Source organism: Strix uralensis, chromosome 6, assembly GCF_047716275.1.
Source record: "Strix uralensis isolate ZFMK-TIS-50842 chromosome 6, bStrUra1, whole genome shotgun sequence".
NCBI lineage: Eukaryota > Metazoa > Chordata > Aves > Strigiformes > Strigidae > Strix > Strix uralensis.
Window position 1 is genome coordinate 29,026,430 of NC_133977.1, and position 22,889 is coordinate 29,049,318.

The following is a 22,889-nucleotide window of genomic DNA, read 5'->3' on the forward strand; positions in this document are numbered from 1 at the left end:
GGAGGCCCATAAACAGCAACAGTTTTTTCCTCCTTGTTGAGGTGGTAGCTAAGGACCAACGGGCCCACACTGTGGTCTCAAAGACCAGAGTTAGAATATCTGCCATGAGACCTACCTGCAGCCTGACACCTGAATCCATCCTGACGCAGGATCTATTACAAACAGGCATGCAGATCTGCGCTGAGATGCCTGGGCATCTCCCCTTCTGATTTCCCAGTCAGTGGCTCAGGTGTAACCAGTCAAGAGGAACCAGGTCTCAGTCTCAGCTGATGGGTCTATGTTTTTATCTTCCTCTTTCTGTGCCTTAGAAGGGCAGGGTAAGTGTATGCCAGAGCTGATGCCTCCTGTATGTTTCCTCCCTATGTTAGCCTCATGAATATTAGTAGTCTCAAGAGATACAGCACCAAAACTCCCAGAGACAGGCCCTTCTGCAAAAGGAGAAGGTGTTGCCCATCATTTTCTGCATGTTGCTTCCTGTGGAGCAAAGTTAGGAAAGCTGCATTGGCCTCCTGACAGCCCCCTGCTCTCACTGGGATCTCACCAAGGTGTCTTGGGCAAGCTCTTTGCAGTATGAGCATTTTAAGCAAGGCACCTTGATCCATACCAAGGGACATGAATGCAGCATCCAAGTGTGAAAACATTGGCTGCCGTCCCATTTACCAAAAGAGGAATAATAGTACCCACTCACCTCTGGGAAGCATATGGAGCACCTCCGATTTATTATTTGTTTTATTTATTTTGTCACATTTATCAGCCATTCAACTCTCTGGGCACACAGCCCGTACATTAGAATCCAGAGTATAACACAAAGATCTCCTCTGGCCTGAGCATATCCTTTCTGTAAAACCAGACATGGGCAGGAGAGAGGGGTGAAGGATGCTTTACACGAGCAAAGGATGACAACAATATATTTTTCTCCAATTCTGTTATTGATGGATCCGTTCTAAAAATTTTGGCAACATCAAGACAAGAAGATGAGGGCAATAAAAAGCAGAGGGAGTGGAAAGCCATCCTGGAGCATGGGCACAGAGACTCAGCCTCTAGCCAGCCTGTCTCATGCTCAGGAACTCCCTAAAATGCTCATTCCATTATTATTTCTCTAATGACCCCATTAGACACATGTGAAATTCTGAGAAGCCTTAAATATGTTGTAGAGAGCCACACTGGCAAATCTGCCCAGCTTTTCTGAGAAATGGCAGGCTGCAGTGATGAATGTTTTAGCTTTAGAGCATCCCGATGTGTGATTTATTTGCTGGAAATTAATTGCATGCGCTGGTTTCATTTTCCTGTAGCGAATAATCAGTTTTGCTCCCTTTTTAATTAGGTAACAACACAGATTCCTCTGCTGATCGTGTCACAGTGGTTTATGCATGTCACGTCTTATTCTAAAGGAGACAATTTCAAATCACTGTCTAGGGCCCAGCACAACTTTTGAGTGACATTAGATTGTCTACCAGCTGTAACTCCTGGGTCACTGCCAGTAAAGACCTCATGCACAAGACTTGCTAGAGAACCCAGCCTGGGTGTTGGTGCATGCTGTATCCAACTGAAGCAGGAGTCTGAGGAAACCCTATGGAGAAACCAAATTAAGGAGCCTGAAATTTCAATGGTGTTGACATGATGTCAGACCCAGGCCCAGCTCTGTGTCACCAAAAGGTGCGTCCCATCTGGCGGGTGTTCACTGGTCCCTGAGCGGAGACATTCCACTGACATTAGCCAGATGGCATTAGACTAGAAGCCTTCAGATCATCTGTATCGATAATACTTTCGGTCCACATCAAACCCAGCACCTTTGTCAGCTGTTGCAGGTGGGATGGCAAAGGCCCAGTGGAGAGTTCGCTTCTCCCTTGTATTGGAGGCTGGATGGGACCACATGGACACACAGAGCAGGACAATGTGGAGAAAGACACCTCTGCTGATGTTTGTAGAGAAAAGCTAATGAACTCCAGCACCTGCTACTTAAAATTTTCAAACAGGCTGAAGAGAGTAAAAACTATCAGCTTTGCTGCCATTGGTTACTTTCAGCAAATCTCTAATTAAGCAGTAGTGTTCAGTCATATTTACGCTTCATTGGGCTACAAGGAACCCGTATTTCTGCTGAAATATATGCTACTGAAACAAAACAAATCTATCAGTGAGCAAACGCTGCTGGAGCGAAATGAAAAAATATTGATTATCATAGCTATTAAACCACGAAATCCTCTGCAACTAATTAAGCTGCTAGGGAAAAGTTTCTAGTGGGATTTCGTCTTCCTGCTGGGAACCTGTAAAGCACACACCGTTGCCCGAGAAATCACCCAGCACTCGATCGCTGCCACCTGCCCCTGAAAGTTTCCTTCTGTCACAGGTCCCCGCAGCGGCCGGCGGGCGGTGAAAACCAGCCTGGAGCGCGGCGGGGCGCGGCGGGCTGGCCGTCGGCCGGCTGCGGGGCCTCGCAGCCTGCCGCCTCCTCCGGGCCGGCGGGGCCGCCTCCTGCCGCGCCCGGCTGCGGGGTTCGCCGGGCCTGCCCGGCGGCGGCGGGCGGCGGCGGGGAGCGGCGGGCCGGGGGCGCGCAGCGCAGCGCGGAGCCGCGCGGAGCCGCCGCGCCCCGCCCCGCCCGCGCCGGCGGAGCTGTCCGCGGCTCGTGGTGCTGAAGCCGCAGCGGCCGCCCAGCCCCTTCCCCCGCCCCTCCGCCCTTCCTCCGCGGCGTGGGCTCTTGCAGGCAGCCGGCAGCCCGGGGCATCAAAGCTCGGGGAGGGCCCCATTTCTCCCTTTGATTCTCCCCCCCTCCCCCTCCCCCCCCGCCTTTTTGCCTTTTTTTTTCTTTTTTTTTTTTTTTTTTTAAAGCCGGGGGAGGGAGGACAGCGCGGCCACGTTACACCCCTCCCTTCCTGCAAATCCCCGCTTGCACTGCAAACAATCTGCCTTCCCCATTGCATCCAAGGGAGTTAGCAACAGCAACATCATCACGGCAAGCCGGATGGGAGAGCGGAGAGGAGGCTGCTGCTGAGGGAGAAAGGCACACAGGCACACACCAGCTCGATGTTGCCAAAGCGGTAGGAGCCGCACGAAAAATAAGCCATGCTGCCCCGTGTGTCTGGCGCATTGTGCTCCATCCGAGCCTTTTAAGAGGAAGAAGAGAATTATCTGCTCCGATTTTTTTTTTTTCCTGCCAGCGAGAGTGCGACAGACTTGCGATGGTTGAATGTCAATGCCTGTGAGAGAGAACAACAGTCAGAGGAGGAGGAGGACAGAAGGGGAGGAAAATGAAGGTGGGGATGGTGGTGGAGAGAAAGAAGGAGCCTCGTCCAATGCATCAAAAGGAGGTCCCTGCAATTGCTGATAGAGCCCTGGCCGCCTCGCCATCCACAATGGTCTGTACAAGCTGCCAATGCGTTTGATGACGTTCCTGTTTTGTGAAAGGAGGAAAGGAAACGTGACCATGTAAGATCCACGTTTCCCCGGTCAATTGCATGCGAAGAATAGATCCGATTTCGACGGGTTTTTTTTGGTCCAGGATGGTAACACCTTAGGGAATAATACAGCCGCCTTCCCTCACCAATTTCGCTCTGATTTTTTTTGGTGTGGTCCAGACAGCTGCTGGAATAGAGAAGGTCAGAATATATAAATATATATATAAAATATATATGATATATTATATATATATTATATATATAAAAATATATTTATCTCAGTACATCTGGGATTAAGCTCATTGAATGCTAATTATTTCTTTCAGGACTTTTAATATTTACAATGAAATCTTTTAAAGGCAACGCTAAAATCTGAAGCCTCCTGGGAGTACAGTGTTGGAAACGTGGGGTGTTTTCCCACAAACAATGTGAAGGTCTTTTTTGTCAAACAGGCAATTTTGATAATAACAACAGCTACCAATTTTGCATTTTGATAGCCAGACCGGCTGCTATTTTGTCTGGGTGCACACCGGGTCTTGTGTGATCGGGTTTTATTTTTTAATTGAAAAAAAATATTAAAAAATAGAAGAAAAAGGAAAATTACTTGAGATGCCAAATACTGTCGAGAGAACCATATTCTCCCTCCTCCCCACACCCACCGGAGACGTGGACCCTTCTTTTTTACAGGCTTAGGAGTTGCGAGAGCCGATCAGGGGCTTTCTCCCCAGCCCGCCGCCCGCGCCCCCGGACCCTCGGGCGTGGGAGATTTATTTCCTCCTCCCGCTGATTTCTAAACAAACTTGTGGAGGGGGGCTCAGAATCCCCCAGGAGCGCAGAGTCGGGTGGGGGTTTTTTGTGTTTGTTTTTTAAAATTATTTTTAATTGTCATCCTCGCCGGATTTCAGCGGGCTGCCGGGGCTTTCACCCCCTCGCCCTCCGGCTCTGCTTTTGTCCTTTCCCCGCCGGCCAGCGCAGCCCACCCCCACCCCCCCACCCCCCCAGGCACTGAGGCCGCAGCGGAGCCCCCCCGGCCGCGGGGCGCCCGGCTCCTGCCCTTTTCTTTCCCACCCCGTCCCCGCCTGCCAAGGAAAGGCACATGTTAATACCACCCGGCGCGGTCATTTTCTGCTACTGCTGCTGCGGGCTCCTCCGTCCGAGACAGATGTTGCGAAACCAAGGCCTCCTCAAGTGCCGCTGCCGCATGCTCTTCAATGACCTGAAGGTCTTCCTGCTGCGGAGACCCCCCGCGCCGCCGCCGCCCTCCCCGCCGCCGCCGCTCCCCATGCCCGGCGGCGCAGAGGCGGCGGCGGGCGGCCCGGCGGGGGCCGCACCGCCCGGGGGCCGCGGGACCGGCTGGCGGGCGGCGGCGGGCGGCGGCGGCGGCGGCGGAGCGGGCAGCCCGGCCGCCGAGGAGTGGGGCAGCCCCGCCGGGGAGCCTCCCGCCTCCCTGCCCAGCAGCACCTCCTCGGATGATTTCGGCAAGGGCAAGGCCGAGGACCGCTACTCGCTGGGCAGCAGCGTCGACAGCGGCATCCGCACCCCGCTCTGCAGGATCTGCTTCCAGGGGCCCGAGCAGGTGAGCCCGCGAGGGCGCTGGGGCGGGGGGGGCGCGCAGCGACGAGCCGCGGCGGGAGCCCGGCTCGCCCCACGGCGGCAGCTGGGGCCTGCTGCTCGCAGGGGTCTCCCCGCTGCCCGGAAGGGGACTCCAAACGCTCTGCCCAGGCCCTGGGCTCCCGGATTTTGCGCCCCGGCGGTGTTTCCCAGGGAAAGGCGGGGTGGAAGCCCGCTCCGTCCCTCTCTGCTGCCCGGCAGCCCCAGAGCCGTGCAGCCGTGGCACGGCAGGGACTGGCGGACTCCTTCATGAAGCAGAGCGCATCTCGGCCAGGGGCGGCTTTTTGTCTCCTTGTGGGTATCCAGTTGCGATGATCCCAGAAGTGATGCGAAGGACGTGTTTAATGCGCTGTTTGCTTTTAAAAATACAACTTCAGTCTGTGTAAACACGTGGCGGGAGGCAGCCCCACCTCATCAGTGGTTCCCAGGGGACAGCTAGTAGGAGCTCTGCAGGTTTGCCACTGCTCCCATGCTCCCGGTTGCACTAGCTGGAGGAGCAAAACCGCTGGTTACAACTGTACCTGCTGAAGCTGCAGGCTTGAGGTGCTCCTTGGTGCAACTGAGATTAGGCCAGTGAAGTTTCCCTCCACTGCACAGGAGAATGAAACAAATGCAACATCACTAGAACATAAGGTGCCACCCTTGGGTGTTATTCTCCTTATTTAATGACAACTAAAAGCAGTTTCAGGCTGGCGACTTCGTTACAGTGATATACACAGCAACGTTTGTACCTAACGTGACACAGCTGCAGGCGGTAAGGAAGGCTGCAGACCTTTGCTTGTGGGATCATGCCTGGATATGCAGATAGCCTTTATTACTCAGGATAGTGCTGTTACTGTGATAATAAGGGATCCTTGCACAAGAAAGGGTTGCAAGGTTTGACTTGGCTGATACCTATTTGCATTTTAGGTACAGATCCTGGCACATAAGATGATACATTGATATCTTGAGCAAAACAGGTTTTGCCCCATGTCTTCTTTCCCCTCCGTGGACCTGTGTGCTCTGCTAAGGAAAGCCAGTGCTCACCTGAGAGTGACCATGCCCTGGCACATGTCCTGCCTGTCCCAAGGTTGCCCACGTCTGTAATGCAGTGATCATTCCTTTCTTTGTGTCAGTCCGAGGATGGTGGTGATGGGGCAGGGAGGTGGGGAATGGACTCCCATTCTTCTTTAGGAGAAGCAGGGCCTGCCACCAGCTCATCTGAATATCCACAGCCCAGCCCTGCTGGATGTCGTATCAAGGGTCTCGTAGATCAGAGCTCAGTGCTCAGTGGACTGTAGCCTTCTTTAATGGTTTATGCAGCTGCCTGGTAGCTGTGAGACACAATTTTCACCATAGGCTTTTAGATGGGGGTGGGGGAGATCATTCTTTTTTGGAGATTCTGTATGCCTTCCTCATTTGACTGTCTCCTCCCCGTCTCTTCTAAAAGTTGGAAGCCATGCAACTCGCTCTCAGAGAATTTGCATTATTCCACAGTTCTAGTACTCTTCCCTGGCTTGCCATTCTGCCTGTGTACACGAGATGTAGTGCCTGCAAGATTGGCTTACGTGTCTGAGCAAGTACAGCCTAAGCAGAATTAAAATAGAGGTAACTCACTTCCTTGGAGAACATTAATGCTCAAAAATAATTGAATGCTAATTTTCACACTGAAAACCTGTGTAGGTTGCACTGTAAAAGTGAGACTATTTGCTGACCATCTGCCAGCCTACCTGAGTGAGAAGCTGAGCAGACGTGACTGGCATCTAATAGAGTTTCACCAGGATTTCTCTTTTTTGCTTCTGACGGTTTCTGACCAATATAAGACGACACTTACAGCTGGATTCTGACACTTGTCCTTGAGCAGTTACCTTATTCCACAAATAATTTTTTCTTCACTAGCATGGCTGGAGGAGTATGTGAAATTCTTTGCTCTGCAGCAGCTGGGAAGCACACATCATTATGGAGGCCCAAACTGTGGGGTTTTAAAGCACAGCCAGACCCTGACATAGCTTCCTAGAAGTACAGTTCAGAATAACTGAGAGCTGAATCAGTGCAGCTGATGTCAAGACCTGCAGTTTGGTTTATTTGGCCCTTACGTCAATAAAACTCCAACAGGGCTAAATCCCAAATTCCTTGTTCTTTTTTATTATGGTGGTTATTACTGGTTTAGCCTTTATTTCCCATTCGTTTTTCAACGCAACAGCTGAGCAAAGACCCATCATGTTTTGGACCCCCACAACTATAAAAGTCATAGAGGCACATTATTCTATACCACCCCTGCCAAGATCATCATGAAAATTTATCCACTTGGAAACAAAATATAATTGCTAGTTCCTTACGCTGCAGATTAATAACAATGACAGATATAAACAGTGTTTTATTTACCTGTCAAAAACATCTGAAACTGCTGCAGCTGTGGGCAAATTTGCAGGGCTGCATCACAGTACCAAGAACAAAAGCTTTCATTATAAATTGACTGTTAGGCGCTCTAAGCTTATTTACCCAGATAAAATGACAGTGAGTCTCCAAAAGATGTTTTAATCCTGTTTTGATTTAAAAAAAAAAAAAAAAAAACAACAGCCAAAAAGGTTTCTTACTAATCTGGCTTCGCATGTAGGTTTTATTTAATATCTAATGCAAAACAAAATCGGTAGGGATTTTCACTTTAAATTTATGATTGCCCAACATGAATGATACTTCAGGCTACTGAATTGCTTATATCTTAAGCTCCTCATGTTTGCTTGTGGCTCTTATCAGTAAGCTGATTCTTTCATTTGAAAATGTGCTGAGGACCATAGGAAAGAGTAAAGCTCGTTATTGTGAAACTGCTCTGATCCTTGCATGTTACTTGGGAGAAACTAAGGATGCAGATGAGAAGGAGTGGATCTGATGGCCAGGTGATCACAGCATCTGGGCTCCTGTTTTGAGGGCATGAAGAGCAAGCTCTGCTCAGGTCTGGCAGTTGAAAGACGCAACTCCTTTTGTTGAAATTGAGGGCTTAACATCGTGAAAGCTGATGGGCTGAACTCTGAGCTTGATAATGACATTGCCTTTCGGGGGCATGCTCAGCATTTTCAAAGATTTCACTGAGTGAGCGTCCTGCACCATTGTGTCAGCCAGTTCTGAGACCCTGGATTGAACGACAAAGCTCTGGGGAGAAAGTGAGAAAGAAAGATGCTGGAGTATTTTCTTCTGTTTTGGTTAATGCTCAGTGTTTGCAGAATTTTGTCTGCTTTCCTGGATCTCTGACAATGTTCTGCAAGAGAAAGAAACTAAGACAAGCTCCACTCTCACAAATGTTTCATGGTGCTTGGTATGGATCCAAGTTGAAAGCAAGTCATGGAGAGTAGCAGGAAAAGACATGGGTGAAAAGTCCTTCCACATCAGCAGAGAAACTGTTTGTCCATGTCATAAGGCGTTAACAGTATGGCAGGGTTTAGGAGCTAGCTGTGAGGCAGGGTTTAGGAGTACGGCAGAGTTGGTGCTAACTGTGCTGAAAATAAATATAAAAGTGTTCTTAAATAAAACTGAGATGATTTGGAAATCAGCGTGTCTCGAGGATTGCTTGTTAGATTGTCAGTTAGAGAGTGCGTACCTCTTTTCTTACCTGTCAGTTTCTGTCTGCATTTCTCTATTTTTCTGTTCTAGGGAAAAATGCTGTAAAGATGGAGATTTGAAAAGTCAGTGCAGATAGGATCAGTTGGCTAAGGAGGATCAGAGAGAACAGACTGTGGACTCTTTTGCCTGCAGGCTGCTGGCTTGGACTTACTTCAGTTTTCAGCAGCAATGTTTAGAAATAGACTATTCTTCCCACTAAAGTCTCCTCCAGCTTTTAAGGACACCAATTCATTAATATGAGAACATGAAGACCTTCAAGGAAATTGGAAGGGAAGACAACTTACAATGGATATTAAGACATGCATTTACATGTGATATGTCATAAGGCTGTGGAGCTTGTTGTTGCAGGACGTTAGCAGGACAAAGAACTTGACTAAGTTTAATAAAGGCTTGTAAAGCCATTAAGGATATCTAGAGTCATCACAATTAATGATAACACTTCTGAAAGTAAAATTCATGCTTCAGGTCTGAAGCTAATCTAGAGATCAAGGTAACATTGAAGAGGAGCAGAGCCCTGGGGCTGGTTTCCAGCCCCACAGCTCACCAGCCCCTTGGGCATGGCCAGTGAGATCTGCCTCTCCAGGTGCATGTCTGGATTTCACGCACATGTTACATACTGTCTTCAGCATGTAGGCACCTGCCATGCCCAGGACCTCTTTAGAGCTAAGGAGGCCCTAAATTACTCGGTCTGGATTAATACACCATTCTTGGGGACCCTGTGCAGGATCAGTGGATGGTTAGTACCATCGAATGACTGGTCATTAGCATGCATTGCTTGAAATAACAAGTCTGAATCTCAACCCCATTCCCGTTACAAATACAGAAACAGACAAAAGTCGTCTTTAGCTTTCTGCCTGGTAGTGTCTGCAGAGAAGGCGTGAACTAAGCCAGGAAATATCACCGCTCTACAGATTGGTCTCTCAGCAGTGCAGGGGAGTGGAGGAAGTCTCTGGGATGTTCCATTTCTGATTTACAATGTCGTGAAATAGAGCAGTATCAGGTACCTCTTTTCCAGAGTGAGACAAAGAGGAAAAGAGGTAGCCTGTGGCAGAATTCAGGGCACGAGCATGATAATAAATGAGCGGAAGAAGAAACAGCTATGCAGCCAGCATCACAAGCATGTCAAAGCCAGGGAAACTCGGAAGGGAGGATGCTGGTGTTTGGTGGGGTCTGTCCAAACTGACTAGACCATCAGGACACTTTTCAAACATGTTGAATCACATAAAGACTGTGCAGGCTTCCCATCCATGTCCTTTCCATAGGTGTGTTCCCACAAGATTCATTGACTTGGTGTTAGAAGGAGAATCATTCATAGGAAGACAGCCAGTCCTCCTAAAACTGAAGACTAAGAGATGCTGGGATGCCGCCCTTTAGATTTCAATCTGTATATTGTAATTTATGACAGAAAGGATGATGCTTCCTGTGACATTCAGTCCACCCCTCTGCCTTCTCATCTTTGAGTCTTAACACCTCTATAGCTAACTCTACTGTTTCATCTGTCCCAGGATCAAATCTATACTGTGCAGACAGAACATTTTTGGCTTCGGCAAAAGCTTTGCTTTAACCATCAACTGAGTGGAGCCTAGGATGTCATCTATGTTAGATTTAGACTGTTGCCGCAGAGTTGATTGGCAAAGTTCCCATTAACTTCAGCAGCCAAAGGGTAGGCATCCAGTAGCAGGGACTTGACCCCTGTATTTCAGTAATGTGCATGCAGCAGAGTTTCTATAAATAGTGGCGGCCACTAATCCCATTGACTTTTAATTGCTCCAGGAGACAGGGTTTTCACCTTTTGTGCATGCTGAAACTCTGATGCCTGACCCATTTGTTTCAGTGCCACTAGCTAGCCTGAGGAGCAGTTTTTCTTTTCTTTCAATTTTCCCCATATAAAAGGCTTCATGAAGGAACTTGTCTGTGTTTGTGTCACTGTTTCTTAAATATACATTTCAGGCCATGATTAACAGTGGCTGATGTCAGTTAGTGACAGAACAAGCAATGCAAAAGCATGTAGCTCCATTGTTTGCATCTGTAGAGTCACTGTTATTTCCACAAAGGCAACACTTGCTGCTGGAAGGGCTCTGTTCATACAAAAATGAATTGCATTCAGGTTGTCTTTCAAGCAAAAATTCATTCCCAGCGAGAGCCTCCTCTGTGGCAGCCTTTTGCTCACATTGGTATTTTTCCATTCAAGGTTGTCCCCGTCCGGAAGTCAGAAATATGGTTGTGCCAAAAATCTGTGATGGTGTGTGTCCTATGTGTCCGCTGCACATGTTTTCATCGCTCCTAGGCCTGGAGTAAGATAATAAGATAGACTGTAATTGTTATTGGTCCATATCTGTGGCCACCCCATCTCTTTTATTAGCTGATTGCTAAAGGAATAAAGCCATGTGACGGTGTTAGCTGTTAGAGTTTATGCTCATCAGCCCTCCTCTAAACCGATTGGCCAATCTCAGCCAGATTTGGCAGAGAGTGGAGATCTGAAAGACATTAAATTCCTGAAAGTTTCATGAAAACTAGCTGGATGAAGAAGAGAAAACCTAGAAACAGAGCTTCAGCTGGAGCAAAAGCTTTAACAGGAACGTGTATCTCATTAGACAAAAAAAAACCCCAACATGATATGGTTTCCATGGGAAACCAGACTCAAATAATACTCACAGAATAGCTTGTTAACTTTTTAATCTTTCTCCTTTTCCTTTGTCAGTCAGGGTTACTTGCCTAAAATGAACTGCTTGATGCTGAAGACTTTCTAAGCTTCCCCCATCTTTTCACAACTGACCTTTTATCCTTTTCTGATTTATCACTGGTTACAGTAGAATAGATGACATTGTTGGCAGTGGAGAATGATGAGTGATGACTTTCTTCTGGTGAGGAAAAAAACAGCTAGACCCAGAAACCTATGTAGATGATAAATGGGCTGTCCTCATGTCCCTCTATGAAAAGTGATGAGATAAGGTAAAATGTTGGTGGGCACACTGGTTCCAGTGACAGGGCTCAGACCTGAAATCCTCACACATCTTTTCTTCTGTCATGTCATTTCTTCTTCTTTACACTCTTTGGTGGTTTTCTCTTACCACCTCTTCCTTCTCTTCTTCTTGGCCAAAGTCAATTGACATATCAGACCTTGGTCCCACCCATCCTATCTGGCTCTACTCTGCACAGGTTCCCCTATGGCCTATGTACCATCTTATCCAAGCACCCTCTGTTTGCATCTTCAACACTGGTGGCATCACTCACAACAGTCGCACAAGTTTAACCTGCTTCCCTGGGTAGGAGTGAGGGGAGGGATGGTACAGAATGCGAGAATGATAAGTGAAAATATGTTTTACAAGTTGTTTTATTCTTTCCTTGTGCTTGTAGGACAAACCTTGTGCTTGGGGAAATTGTATTCAAACCTTGTGCTTGGGGAAAACTGTGTAAACTCTATGGAGGACGGGTAGTTCAATCTTGAACGGGTTCCTGAGAAAGTTTTGTCTCTGTAGAACAACTTTGCAGGGAAATTCCATTATGGTTGGAGAATAGGACTGTCAGCCATACTTTTTACCATGAAGTCACAGACATTTTAGACTGGCAGGTCCACATATAAAACAACTTTGCAGAACAGGAGAGAGAAAATGAACTTGATATTCCACCAGTTTGGGAGTCCAGAGACAGCTACTGTCTTTGTGGTGTCCCATTTTGCCATGTTGCTCTTAGCAGAAGATTAACGAGGCTTGCTTGATTGACAGTGTGTTTATGTTTAAGGTCATTTTTTCCATGCAAAAGATATGTGTCGTTAGCTAAGAGATCCATGCAAGAAGCACCTTTGAAGTTTGTGGAGCACTGAGCACTTGGAGTTGTTTGCCCTCATTGGATGCAGACAGTCCTGTAGCTGCAGCCTCTGTGAAGTTGTTCCCTGTGACTACCATTGTAACCTCTGGTACTATGTGGATTTAGCTTCTGTTACTTAATCCATACACTGATCATGCCCAAGCACTGGGCAATGCCCAGGTCTCAAGAGATCAATTAGTCCACCCATCCAAAATCCTGACAGAGGCTGATCTAACCAGTTCTTATGGGTGATCATGATTGGAGTCTCCGTCTTTCCTGCTGCAGCCCATTTCTTCTTGCCCTGCCCCTTGGGATGACAGCAGATTATTTTTAACATTTGCTTTTTTCCAGGCAGTAAGTATTTGAAGGTATTGTCCAGTAGTTGCATGTAAATATAGCAAAATTTCATCCTCTGAGGACTTTACAAGTTCAGGTGACAACTGAAGTCATTACACTCCCTGTTCTTCTCTAGGCCAAACAATCCCGATTGTACCTTTGCTCTTATGACATGTTTTCTAGACCTCTAATCATCCTTGGTGTTATCCTCTGGACTCTCACCAAATGGTCCGTATTTTGCTTTAAATGCACTGTCTAAAGTTGGAAACAATTCTCCAGCTGAGTCCTTGTCAGTGCTGAGCAGTGCAGAAAGGTTTTAAATCTTGTTTAACAGATGAAAGATGCCATCCATTCCACGGTGGTATTTGCTCCCTTTATTTATTTATTTATTTATGGAACACCAGAAGATTATTGATCATTACTCAACTCATGATCCCATATAACCTCCATGTCCTTCAGAACTGCTTCCTGGCCAGTCCTCCTCCATTCTTTCTCTGTGCAGTTGGCATTACTGCCTTGGTGGAGGAGCTGTACTTGGTGCAACTGAATTGCATTCTTTTTTTCCCAGTCCTCTCCTCTGTAGTAGCAGCCCCTTGGAGGTGGGCCTGCAGATGTAGTAAGCATTAACTCTGTTGAATCTTCCATGTCATTAATGATTTGAGCTCTTCTGCCTTGACTCCTGAGAAGAGTTGGGAGGGAAAGGCTGGAGGAGTGGCTGTGCTTTTCTTTAATGATCCCTTGGCTGCCAGAGATGAGACTTATGGCTGGGGCTGGTCCTGACACTGCTCACTTACAGCCATGTGGAGGAGGAGAGAATGGCTCCTCGTTACCTCAGTTCAGGTGTCTGGTCTGCCCATAACTAAAGCCACTCTCAGAAAGGCTGAATATGACCTTTCCTGACAAGTGCAGGCCTTCAGCCAGTCCTGCCTGAAATGTTGCCCTTACCACCCATTTCTCTCCTGCTTCTCCAATCACTTTATCATTGATGGGGTGGCTCACATTTCCTCCACAATCCCCTAATGGGGTCCCACAAAGCTCATTTCTCCTTGTCCTTACCATCTTTATCCAGCTCATCCATTTGTTCCCTTATGTCAGCCCTTAAGGCTGGCTCTACAGGCTTGATTTGCTTCAGTCCAACCCCAGATCTCCTGTCTCACAGACATCTGTTATTGAATGCTCTGGCATCAGCTGAGATTTCTTGTATCCAGCACTTTCCTCCATGTCCATCTTTTTTCTGCCTTCCTCTTGTGCTAGCACTGTCACTCAGAGCATTAACCTTACCCTCAGCTTGAGCTTTCTCCTCTTACTTCCCAGGTGTGTGTTCATGTTGTGCTCAGATCTTTGTTTCCTTTCTTTTGGATTGCACAGATCCTCATTTCTTGCCTTCATTTCTGTGGTCCCTTCTTCTCCACCTTCCAGCACAGGCATTGCCCTGCTTCAGTTGAGTCAAAGCCAAGTTGTGAAGATCTCTTCTTTAACTGGTATTTTGGTGGAAGAAGTGGTTTCCCTGGGAACTTCTGTGTGCATCTCCCCTCCCATCGGTGTTCCTTGTGCTTACCCAGGTAGATCCTGTACAGTTTTTTACTCCAATTCCCAGTCTTTGAGAGAGCCAAGAAGGCTCCATGGATGGATCTGATGAAGACATAACATACAGCATTGGCACGCAGGAATCCTGCTGACACTCCGCCCACATCACATCAGCACCTACCCTGGCAATTTCGTGCAGGTGGTGAACTAAAGCTCAAAGGATGGTTTGCACTTTCTGCAAGTACAGGGCCATGGGCTTAACCTGCCCCTCCAAACACCCCAGCACTTTCAGTTGTGTCAGGTCTTCTTCTCAGGCTGTCTGATATCCTGTATGACCTTGCCCTGTCTGATGAATGAAGCACTTTCCCTTTCCTTTTCTCCTTATTAAGCGCACTAGGACCTGTCAGGATTAAAGGTGCTGGAGAAGTACAAGCAGATTATTATCCCATTCCAAGTGATATTAAAAGAACATTAAGACGGATCAGATGAGCATTCAAGAAAAGTAGGTAATAATAAAATACTATATCTGAGAGAAATAGCAGTTAAGTAATTAAAGAGAGTGTTTGCACAAGAGGCAGAAGTAAAGTTATGGGTGCTTCTGGCCTCTAGACCATTCTTTATTTTAATACTGTGGTAACCTTTAAAAGCTGTCAGTATGTCAAGCATTGCACCAAGAAGTTAAGCAAAAGCTTTTCGTGCCCTAAAGAGTTCACATTTTAGGACATAAAAAACCCCAATATTTCCTTAACATTGAAGAGAGGTGAATTCTTACAAGATCTAGGGCCAGAGGGGGTTATTGGGCTAGTCTAGTCTGAACCTCTCTGTAATAGTAAAATAAGTTCCCTCAATGAAATTCCCCCTTGAAGGTTAAGGACTGTGCAAGGACTGGAGAAGGAATATCCCATCTTGATTTTAAAATCTCCAACCATGGGAAATTGTTGCAGTGCCCAAGAAGAACATCTGGGGAAACAGAGAACTGAAACTGTCCTTGTGTATGAACTTTTGTCTTTTCTGTCACAGAAAGGATGGTGTACTGTGCGCATCCTTAGAAACAAGTTTCAGAAACCCTTGGGCTGGTTGGCAGAGATTTCCCTCATGGAAAAAGTTCTGTGTTTGGAGACAGTTTTATCCCACATCAGATTAAAAGCAAGAAACTTTCAGCCTGGGAAAACACATATGGGATTCAGTTAGTTAGGAAAAAACAGTTCATTAGCCTCCTCTGACATACGAGAGCAGAAGTGCTGTCACCTACATTTAACCCACATTTGGAAAATTTTCTTCATAGATAGGATGGCTACATCATTTCTAAGAACAACATTGCTACGGCCCCCATAGCCTGCAGTGAGGACTTCTACATAAAATCCAGCTTGCTAAGCTGCCATGACCTGGCCCAGCTGCCATTGTTATTGACTTTCCCAGTCCTTATGGATTTATTTCTTGCCCTTCTTGCAGACAGACAAAAATCTGCAGGAGAGCCCCTGGCCTTCCTATCTTGCAGCTATTCAAGAAATTTCTTCTCTTACCTTTTTCTTGGTGTTGCCAGGCAAGAGCTTCATTCCTTTGGAGGTGTGCTCAGGGATGTGATGCAAATGTCAGGTGAAGGTGACAATTCTCAGTGTTACAGCTCAGGTCAAACAAAGTTACACAATCCCAGAATAATTTAGGATGCAGGGACCTCTGGAGGTCATCTTGTCCAGCACCCTACTCAAGCAGGTCCAACCAGATCAAGTTTCTCTGGGCCTTGTCCAGCTGAGAGCTGGATGTCTCCACTCACCTCTCTGGACCCCTGGTCTAATATTTGACCTCCCCCATGGTGAAAATGTTTTATTCTGATTTCTAATCAGAATTTCTTGTGTTCCAAATTCTGTCTGTTGCCTCTTGTCTTGTAAACATACACCTTCGAAAAGAGTCTGGCTCTCTTTGCTGCACCTTTTCATGAGGTGGCTGAAGACACCAATAAGATCTCCCCTTAGCCTTTACAGTGATTTTAGGAGGAGCTGCGCAGAAGATAGAATTAAATGTCTGCTTTAGCAACCCAGGGTGGATTTGGACAGGGGCTGAGATTTACAATGGTAGTCAGATAAATACCAAGGGAAAATAGCTATCCAGCCATAGATTGAAGAATGAGAACAAACATAGCTAATAATAGCAAAGGCTCAGATATTTCTTTTTGTCATAGACAAGACACTTCTTGATCCAATAATCACTAAACCTCCAAGAGGTGATACTCTTTCAAAACTGAGTCTTATAGAAATACCGGTTGTAGAAAAGCTTGATTGAGCAAGAACTGCTTCTGTTTAAATTGAACAGAAGGAAAAGCAAAAAGAGAGCCATAACTAAGGTTTTCAACTTTGCAAAAGCAGATTTTGAAAAATTAGGAATCTTTAAAAATATGCAATATAGCAGAAATTTGTTATACGTTGTCCAATGACTCCCAAAACAGCCATTAGTGTCTTTTTAACAAACAAAAGCATTGTGTTACAATTGCTGCTTTCTGGAAGCTCACAGTCATTCTTCCTTCTACAGGCTATTCTTGCTTTCTGCCTTCAATTAGTTTGTCTGGAAAGCTGTTCAAAACCTGTCCCAAGATGTATTTTAATAAAAATGGAAAATATTCTTTTCTCTCTTTCTAGCTTACTTTCCTAAGCAATAGTACTTGTCCATGTAAATTCTGTTTGTGAGTCCATGAGATACACTCAGTGACATTTAAACTTCTGTGCAAAATTCAGCCATCTTTGATAAATAAAGACTGCACAACTCCTAAGCCTTTATGAGTTGCATGAAAATATGTGGCCAGGTGGAACATACCCCCACATTGGGCTTGCGATGCCATGGAGGGGAACTGTCATAAGAGGTCCACCCCTACTAGACATCAAAGAAGCCACCTTACTCCCAGGTACAATTCAGGGGGAACTTACGCTTTGTTTGGTTCCACTGCTCTGAGAACTCTGTTTTAGCTGTTGTGTTTGTTCTCCATTCTGTTTAAAAAAAGGCAAGAAAAAGATCCATCTGCCAGCAGAAGCTGAGCCTAGCAAGTTTGAATGCAGTATTAGAGTATTTCAGGAAACTATACATTTAGGAAAACCAAGGAACTGCACAGTAAAAGTTTTAGAGTCTTCTCCACTGATGACAGTCCAGGATCTGTTATTTCAGTCAGCCTCTTTCAAGGGCACTTCACAACAGGGCAGTCACACCCAGCCAAATGATGGTGTTTGCCCTTCAGGCAGCACGGGCATGGAGGAGGTTGATGTAGTATGGCCTGAAAGCCTGAACCAGCATCTTTGTTAGTTGGCTGATGGAAGTGCCTCCTCCACAAGCCTGCGGAACTCTATGTGTCACTTGATCGCTACAGCAAACCCAACTGGAGTGGAGAGCCAGGTGATTGGGGGAGGGATTGTAGACCAGTTAAGTGAGCATGTACGGTGGGGAGAATATCAGGAATAATTCTGTGCAACGAGAGGAAGAACTTTGATCAGAGCCAGCCAAAGTGCGTCTGTCAGTGGGAAAGCGAACTAAGTTGCTGAGACTCTTCAGAAGTTGTTACTGCCATGGCAAGCCAAGGGGGATGTGGAGATGGCTACAGACTTCTGGATTTCCACAGAGCAGTCCGAGAGGCTCCACATCAGAGATTATTTGCAAACGCAGGGCGTACAAATGTGCCTGTGCATGTAACTAAGCTTCTCTGTGTGTGTTTAGGAGGATCAGAAACATATGGGGCAAATGTTACAAACTCCTCTGAAGCTGGCAGGAGGTTTGCTACCATAGCATGTCTCTGTTTTCTGTTTGGGTTGGATCCAGTTATTTTTCCCTGTAACAGATGTGACTAGGCCACTGAGATTGGGTTTCTCTGATGAAACAGAAAGCACAGGGGGATGATCTTGTGAGAGAAGAAGCTGGAAAACATGTGCTCTGCTTTTCTGATCAGCACAAGGTTGTGTTGCACCTGATGGAGCCTCACTTGTTTGCTCCTGCAGGCGATCCCACCACCACCAAAAGAGCCCAACGATGTTCATCTGCTCCTTGCTTCTTTGCATCACTCCCAGTTCTGCCTTTTCCCATTTCTGTATCTCCTTCCATAGGATTTATAACTTCATCCCTCTCCAGGTGATGTCTCTCCAATAGGGGAATGTAACTCTGTCTTTTCTCATCAGATAATCCTCTGCCCCTAAGTGCTGTGATCAGATCAGCAATACCAGCCCTCCTAGGATACAGGGTTGGTTTTCACCTTCTTTAACTACATCCTGAATGTTCCCAGTTTTTCAGCATGCTCTGCATTTTGGCCTGATTAGGCTATTTGTTCTGTTGTATTGCAGAGACAAGGAGTGGTGCTTAGGCACAAGAGAGTATGTTCTCTCTGTATCCTGTAAAATAAGAGAAAATTTGCTCAGCTGGAAATGAAACAACCTGGAGTTCAAAACTCACTTCCAATGACAGCTGTTTTGCATTTTCATACACTTACCAGTCATCAGTACTGGCCAAGGTCTCTACCCCTAGGTAAATGCCCCTAAGGCACTTAGCTATTTGTATGCTGGAGATACTGATGAGTCAAAAAGAGGCTGTACAAATACATGGAGATTGGGAAAACCATCCAGATCCCTGCCATTTGGCCTGTCTTAACTGTGTCTGGGACAAATATGCACCCCCTGAGTCCCCTTTCTCAGACTGCCCTGTGGTATTTGGTTCCCAGGGGTGAGAGAAAACCTACAAGTCCTCCTGGTCAAGAGTGTTTGGATACCCTCTGACACAGCTTCAAATGTAGCGGGTGAGCTGGGGGATGAGTAGTAGCCCTTCCCATGATTTATATCCTGTCAGGGGGGAGGGAGGGAGTTTTACCAGATATCTGTCTACCTATAAATGCATATGGCATAACTGCTGGGACACAGCTGCACTCACGTGTCTGTCTTTAATCTGTTTCCTTTTAAATTACTGTGTCTACATTGCCTTGAGCTGTTTTTCTTCCCTCTTGAAATGTGCACAGCAGCGTCAGAGGTAGGTGTCTTCAGTGCATTTCTCTACTCCTGGACTGCACACCCTCCGGGGCTTTCATGAGGTGGTTGGAGGACCATGGAGGTCAGGGACCTGGGTTCCCACTAACACACTCCCTGACCCTTCTGTCTTTGGAGGATCGGCATGATTTCCAAGCAGCAGCCAGCCATCATGCACTGCCGCAGCGTGCGCTGATCCCAGCGCTCACTATTAGGCAGGGATTGGCTGTGCACGTATTTGTGGCAGTGCAGTGGAAGGCAGATACCACGTGGCTGAGCCAAATTGGATAGAGAAGGAGATTAAGTGGTCACTTGTGGGTCAACTTTTGCTGCAGAGGGCAGCTTGATGCCATGGTGCATATCTGGGGCGTTGAGCAGATGCAGCAGAGTTTCAGGCTGCTGCAAGGCACTTTCCTGGAGGCCTCTGCTGAGCTCACTGCAGGGTTGGAGACACAACACACCAATTGAGCTCCCCCAGCCAGGGATGTTCCTGTGCAGAAAGCAGTTCTTTGGAAGGGGACTACTCTTTGCTGTTACTGGTACGTTTATACTCATAGATCAGCACTGTGGCTGTTTCTCCCAGTAGCGTGTGCGTGGCATGTCCAGTGCAGTGTGGTGATTTGCAGTGTATCATGACTGTGCTGAATCACAGTGGCCCACAGATCAGACATGTGTGTCTTGTTTATTCAGTCCCCACACCAGTGCTCTGTGTTCACTCACTGAAAAAGATCTTTCCATCTGGCTGGTCAGCTATGAGGTTCACCAGGTCATTAAAGCAGGCTGACTTGGAAAGATCAAAGATATGAGGATGTTTCAGAACTTAGGCTTGGTTTAGGCTTAAGCACTTTCTGACACTGGGATGTCAGGGCTGTGACCGTGAAAGAGTAGTGAGCCCTTGCTGGACAATAACAAGTGGTAAAGGAAAACTTCCTGGTCAGGGCAGTATTTAATCCACATCAGAAGATCTCTAAGCAAACAGCACACTGTGATATGGAAGAAAACCACATGGCCTGCCTCCATGAGTGCCTGGAGAGGGACACCTCTGCTTTCTGGGGAGCCAGGGTTTGCCTTTCTGCTACAGAAAAAGAAGTAGTCTGAAGGGTGTGGGGAACTGAGCAGCAAACACAGTCCTCTCAGATGAGAGTTACTTTAGAAATCAGTATTGGCAAACCCCAGGTTTTAGAGTCAGGGTGGCAGCTCGGTCACTGGATAACAAACAGGTCCCAGCCCAGGTGGAGGGTTGCTCACTGGCTCTAAGAGGACACATTTAGAGTAGTTTCCCCATGGTGACAACTTGACTAGAGGAGGTTCATCTTCCAGTTCAAGTGGAGGAAGGAGGATGAGCAGCAACCCAAGGATCTCAGCCTATCCTTTGAGCTTTGTAAACAAGCCGTGATCCTGGGCACATCACTGAGGTGGGACACAGCTCTGGACTACAGACACCTCAATGTGAGTATTGCAGTGTAGGTGTCTGCATGTGGACTGGGTGTCCAGGCAGTGGAAAATCAAGTGCTTGACTCATGCCCACACAATGATTTCTTAGTGGAAAACATCTTGAGGTGGTAATCGTGCACCTAGTCAATACACTCAGTGGAGCTGGAGAGCTAGACACCTACATTTTCCCAGCTGACTCACTCCTGGGGCTCCCCTGTCAACATTGACTAGACCTCCATTGATTATATGAGAACACAACCAGAGTGCATGTAGCTGCTACATCTTGATATAGTCTGTCTGGACCTGGATTCGCCTGTAGTGATATGTAGGGCCCTTTCATGCCGTCAGTAAAACAGGACTAGAAATCTTCACTTCCTCCTAGGAAAGCTGTAAGGGATCCTTGCTCGACTATAAAACACCTAAACCACTTCAGAGCTAGGTGCTCTGCAAATGCTGAGTGTTCGCATTATTATAAGTAAGCAGCAATTTGGAAATACACGCACAACATCGAAGAGTAGTAAACAGATGGGAGAAGTTGCCAAGTAAGGCCACATTGAAGCGGCGAGCAAAAATAAGTGTTAGAGACAGTCTGACATTTTTATAGCAAGACAGATGCAGCCAGGATTTGAAGCATATAGCAATGAAATGGGGTCAAGGAGGTGAGCTGCCTTTTCTTGGCCAAGTTCTTCTCCTGTTGGGCAGTTCCTTTTGTGCTCAGACAGCAAGCACTGCTCATTACTGGCCTGGCTGGGAGTTTTCAAGACAATGACAGCACAACACAGCTCCAGTGGACAAGGCAGGAAAAGTGATATTGTTTGTGATGAGCTGCTGTGTGGGAGAAAAGAGATTTTAAACACAGCCTTGAAGTCACTGGGTTACACCAGCACTGGGCTGAGTTGAACTGACAACTACTAATTACTGAGAGAAAAGTGACTCACTAAAACCCAATGATAATTGTCTTACATTAATTAAAATGGATGATTTACAGGCAAATAGAAAACTATAGTCTTGGCACGGGGGACATGCAAAATGTGATGGACAGCCTGCAGCTTTGCATATCTTTTACAGAAATAGGGTTCAAAAGTTGTACAAGACATACTGTATTTTAATTAACCAAAGCCCAGAGAAACTGTTCGGCAAACCTAAGCAGAAACTGCACGAGGACACTGTTCTCCTGGCAAAACCCTGAAAGTTCAGTCTGATGCTGCTAACAGCAAAACTCCTCTGCCTTCCAAGGAATTTTCCCTTTTCCAGTATCCAACTGGAATTGCTGCTGGAAATTCTGCCATGGGGAGGGGAGAGCATCAGCAAAGAGGGTGTCCACAGAGAAACAGTGAGAGGGAGCAATTCTTGGGGACTGATGTAGCAAACATGTGACAGACACTTCTGAAAATTCATATGCCTGTCAGAGACATTAAAACTATTTCCTGTTGGTGTGATAAGAATGTATGAAATACTTGTCGGGGTTTACACAAGCATGGATTATAAGGAAAGCTCTTGTATTTTAGGGGATTACATACTTTATTACAGTATATGCTACCTAAATAGTCCTGAGAACAGTTCTCGTGTGTGTGTGTGTGTGTGTGTGTGTGTATAAGGGAACAGTAAGTGAAAGGCAAATGGTTGTTGGTGGTCTTATGTGTAACTGGGATGAACAGGCATGGTTTTCCTCTTCATGGCATCCAGAATGATCTTTTCACCTCCATAAAGTGACCTGAAGTCTGTCTGAAATCTGAGCTGGTGTTGAGGCTGTCCTCGTTCAGGTGTAAATGGCTCCACCATGCTTCTTGGGCATTGGAGCTCAGCAGATCTGTCTCTGGTTCCCAGCTCACATTTTAACCCTGAGCAGGTTGTTTCCAATCTCTGGTTTGGAAGGGACAGCTCAGCAGACCTTGGCTCTGAATTTCAAGCTTCTAGGCCTACTCAGCAGATGGAGATGTCTGCTGGTGAACAAGGCACTCAGCATCTGTGGAAATGACACCTTCAGTTCGATTTAATTTTTATTTTTTAAGAAAAAGTTGGCTTGGTTGGCCTTTGCATTGCTGTTACCTTCCCATGCATATGTTGATAATTTCTTGTCATTGGGTCATTTCAGTTTGTAAAGCACTTTAAGTACAGTTCAACACCAGTGTGGGACACGCTTTTCCCTAAGATGGTGGTGGCCTCCTGTTCGCCTCCCCTTCTCTTTTTTTCTCTCTCT

General features: G+C 46.6%; 1 protein-coding gene across 2 annotated transcripts in view; it reads left to right on the plus strand.

Moving 5' to 3' along the window:
* Nucleotides 1-4,488: 4,488 nt before the first annotated feature.
* The window catches only part of MARCHF4 (membrane associated ring-CH-type finger 4), a 104,284-nt gene continuing 85,883 nt past the window's right edge, over nt 4,489-22,889 (plus strand). For both annotated transcript variants that reach the window (XM_074873511.1, XM_074873512.1), the window contains exon 1: nt 4,489-4,968. In XM_074873511.1, coding sequence (XP_074729612.1) covers nt 4,489-4,968 — 480 coding nt within the window. The remainder of the gene's footprint in view (nt 4,969-22,889) is intronic.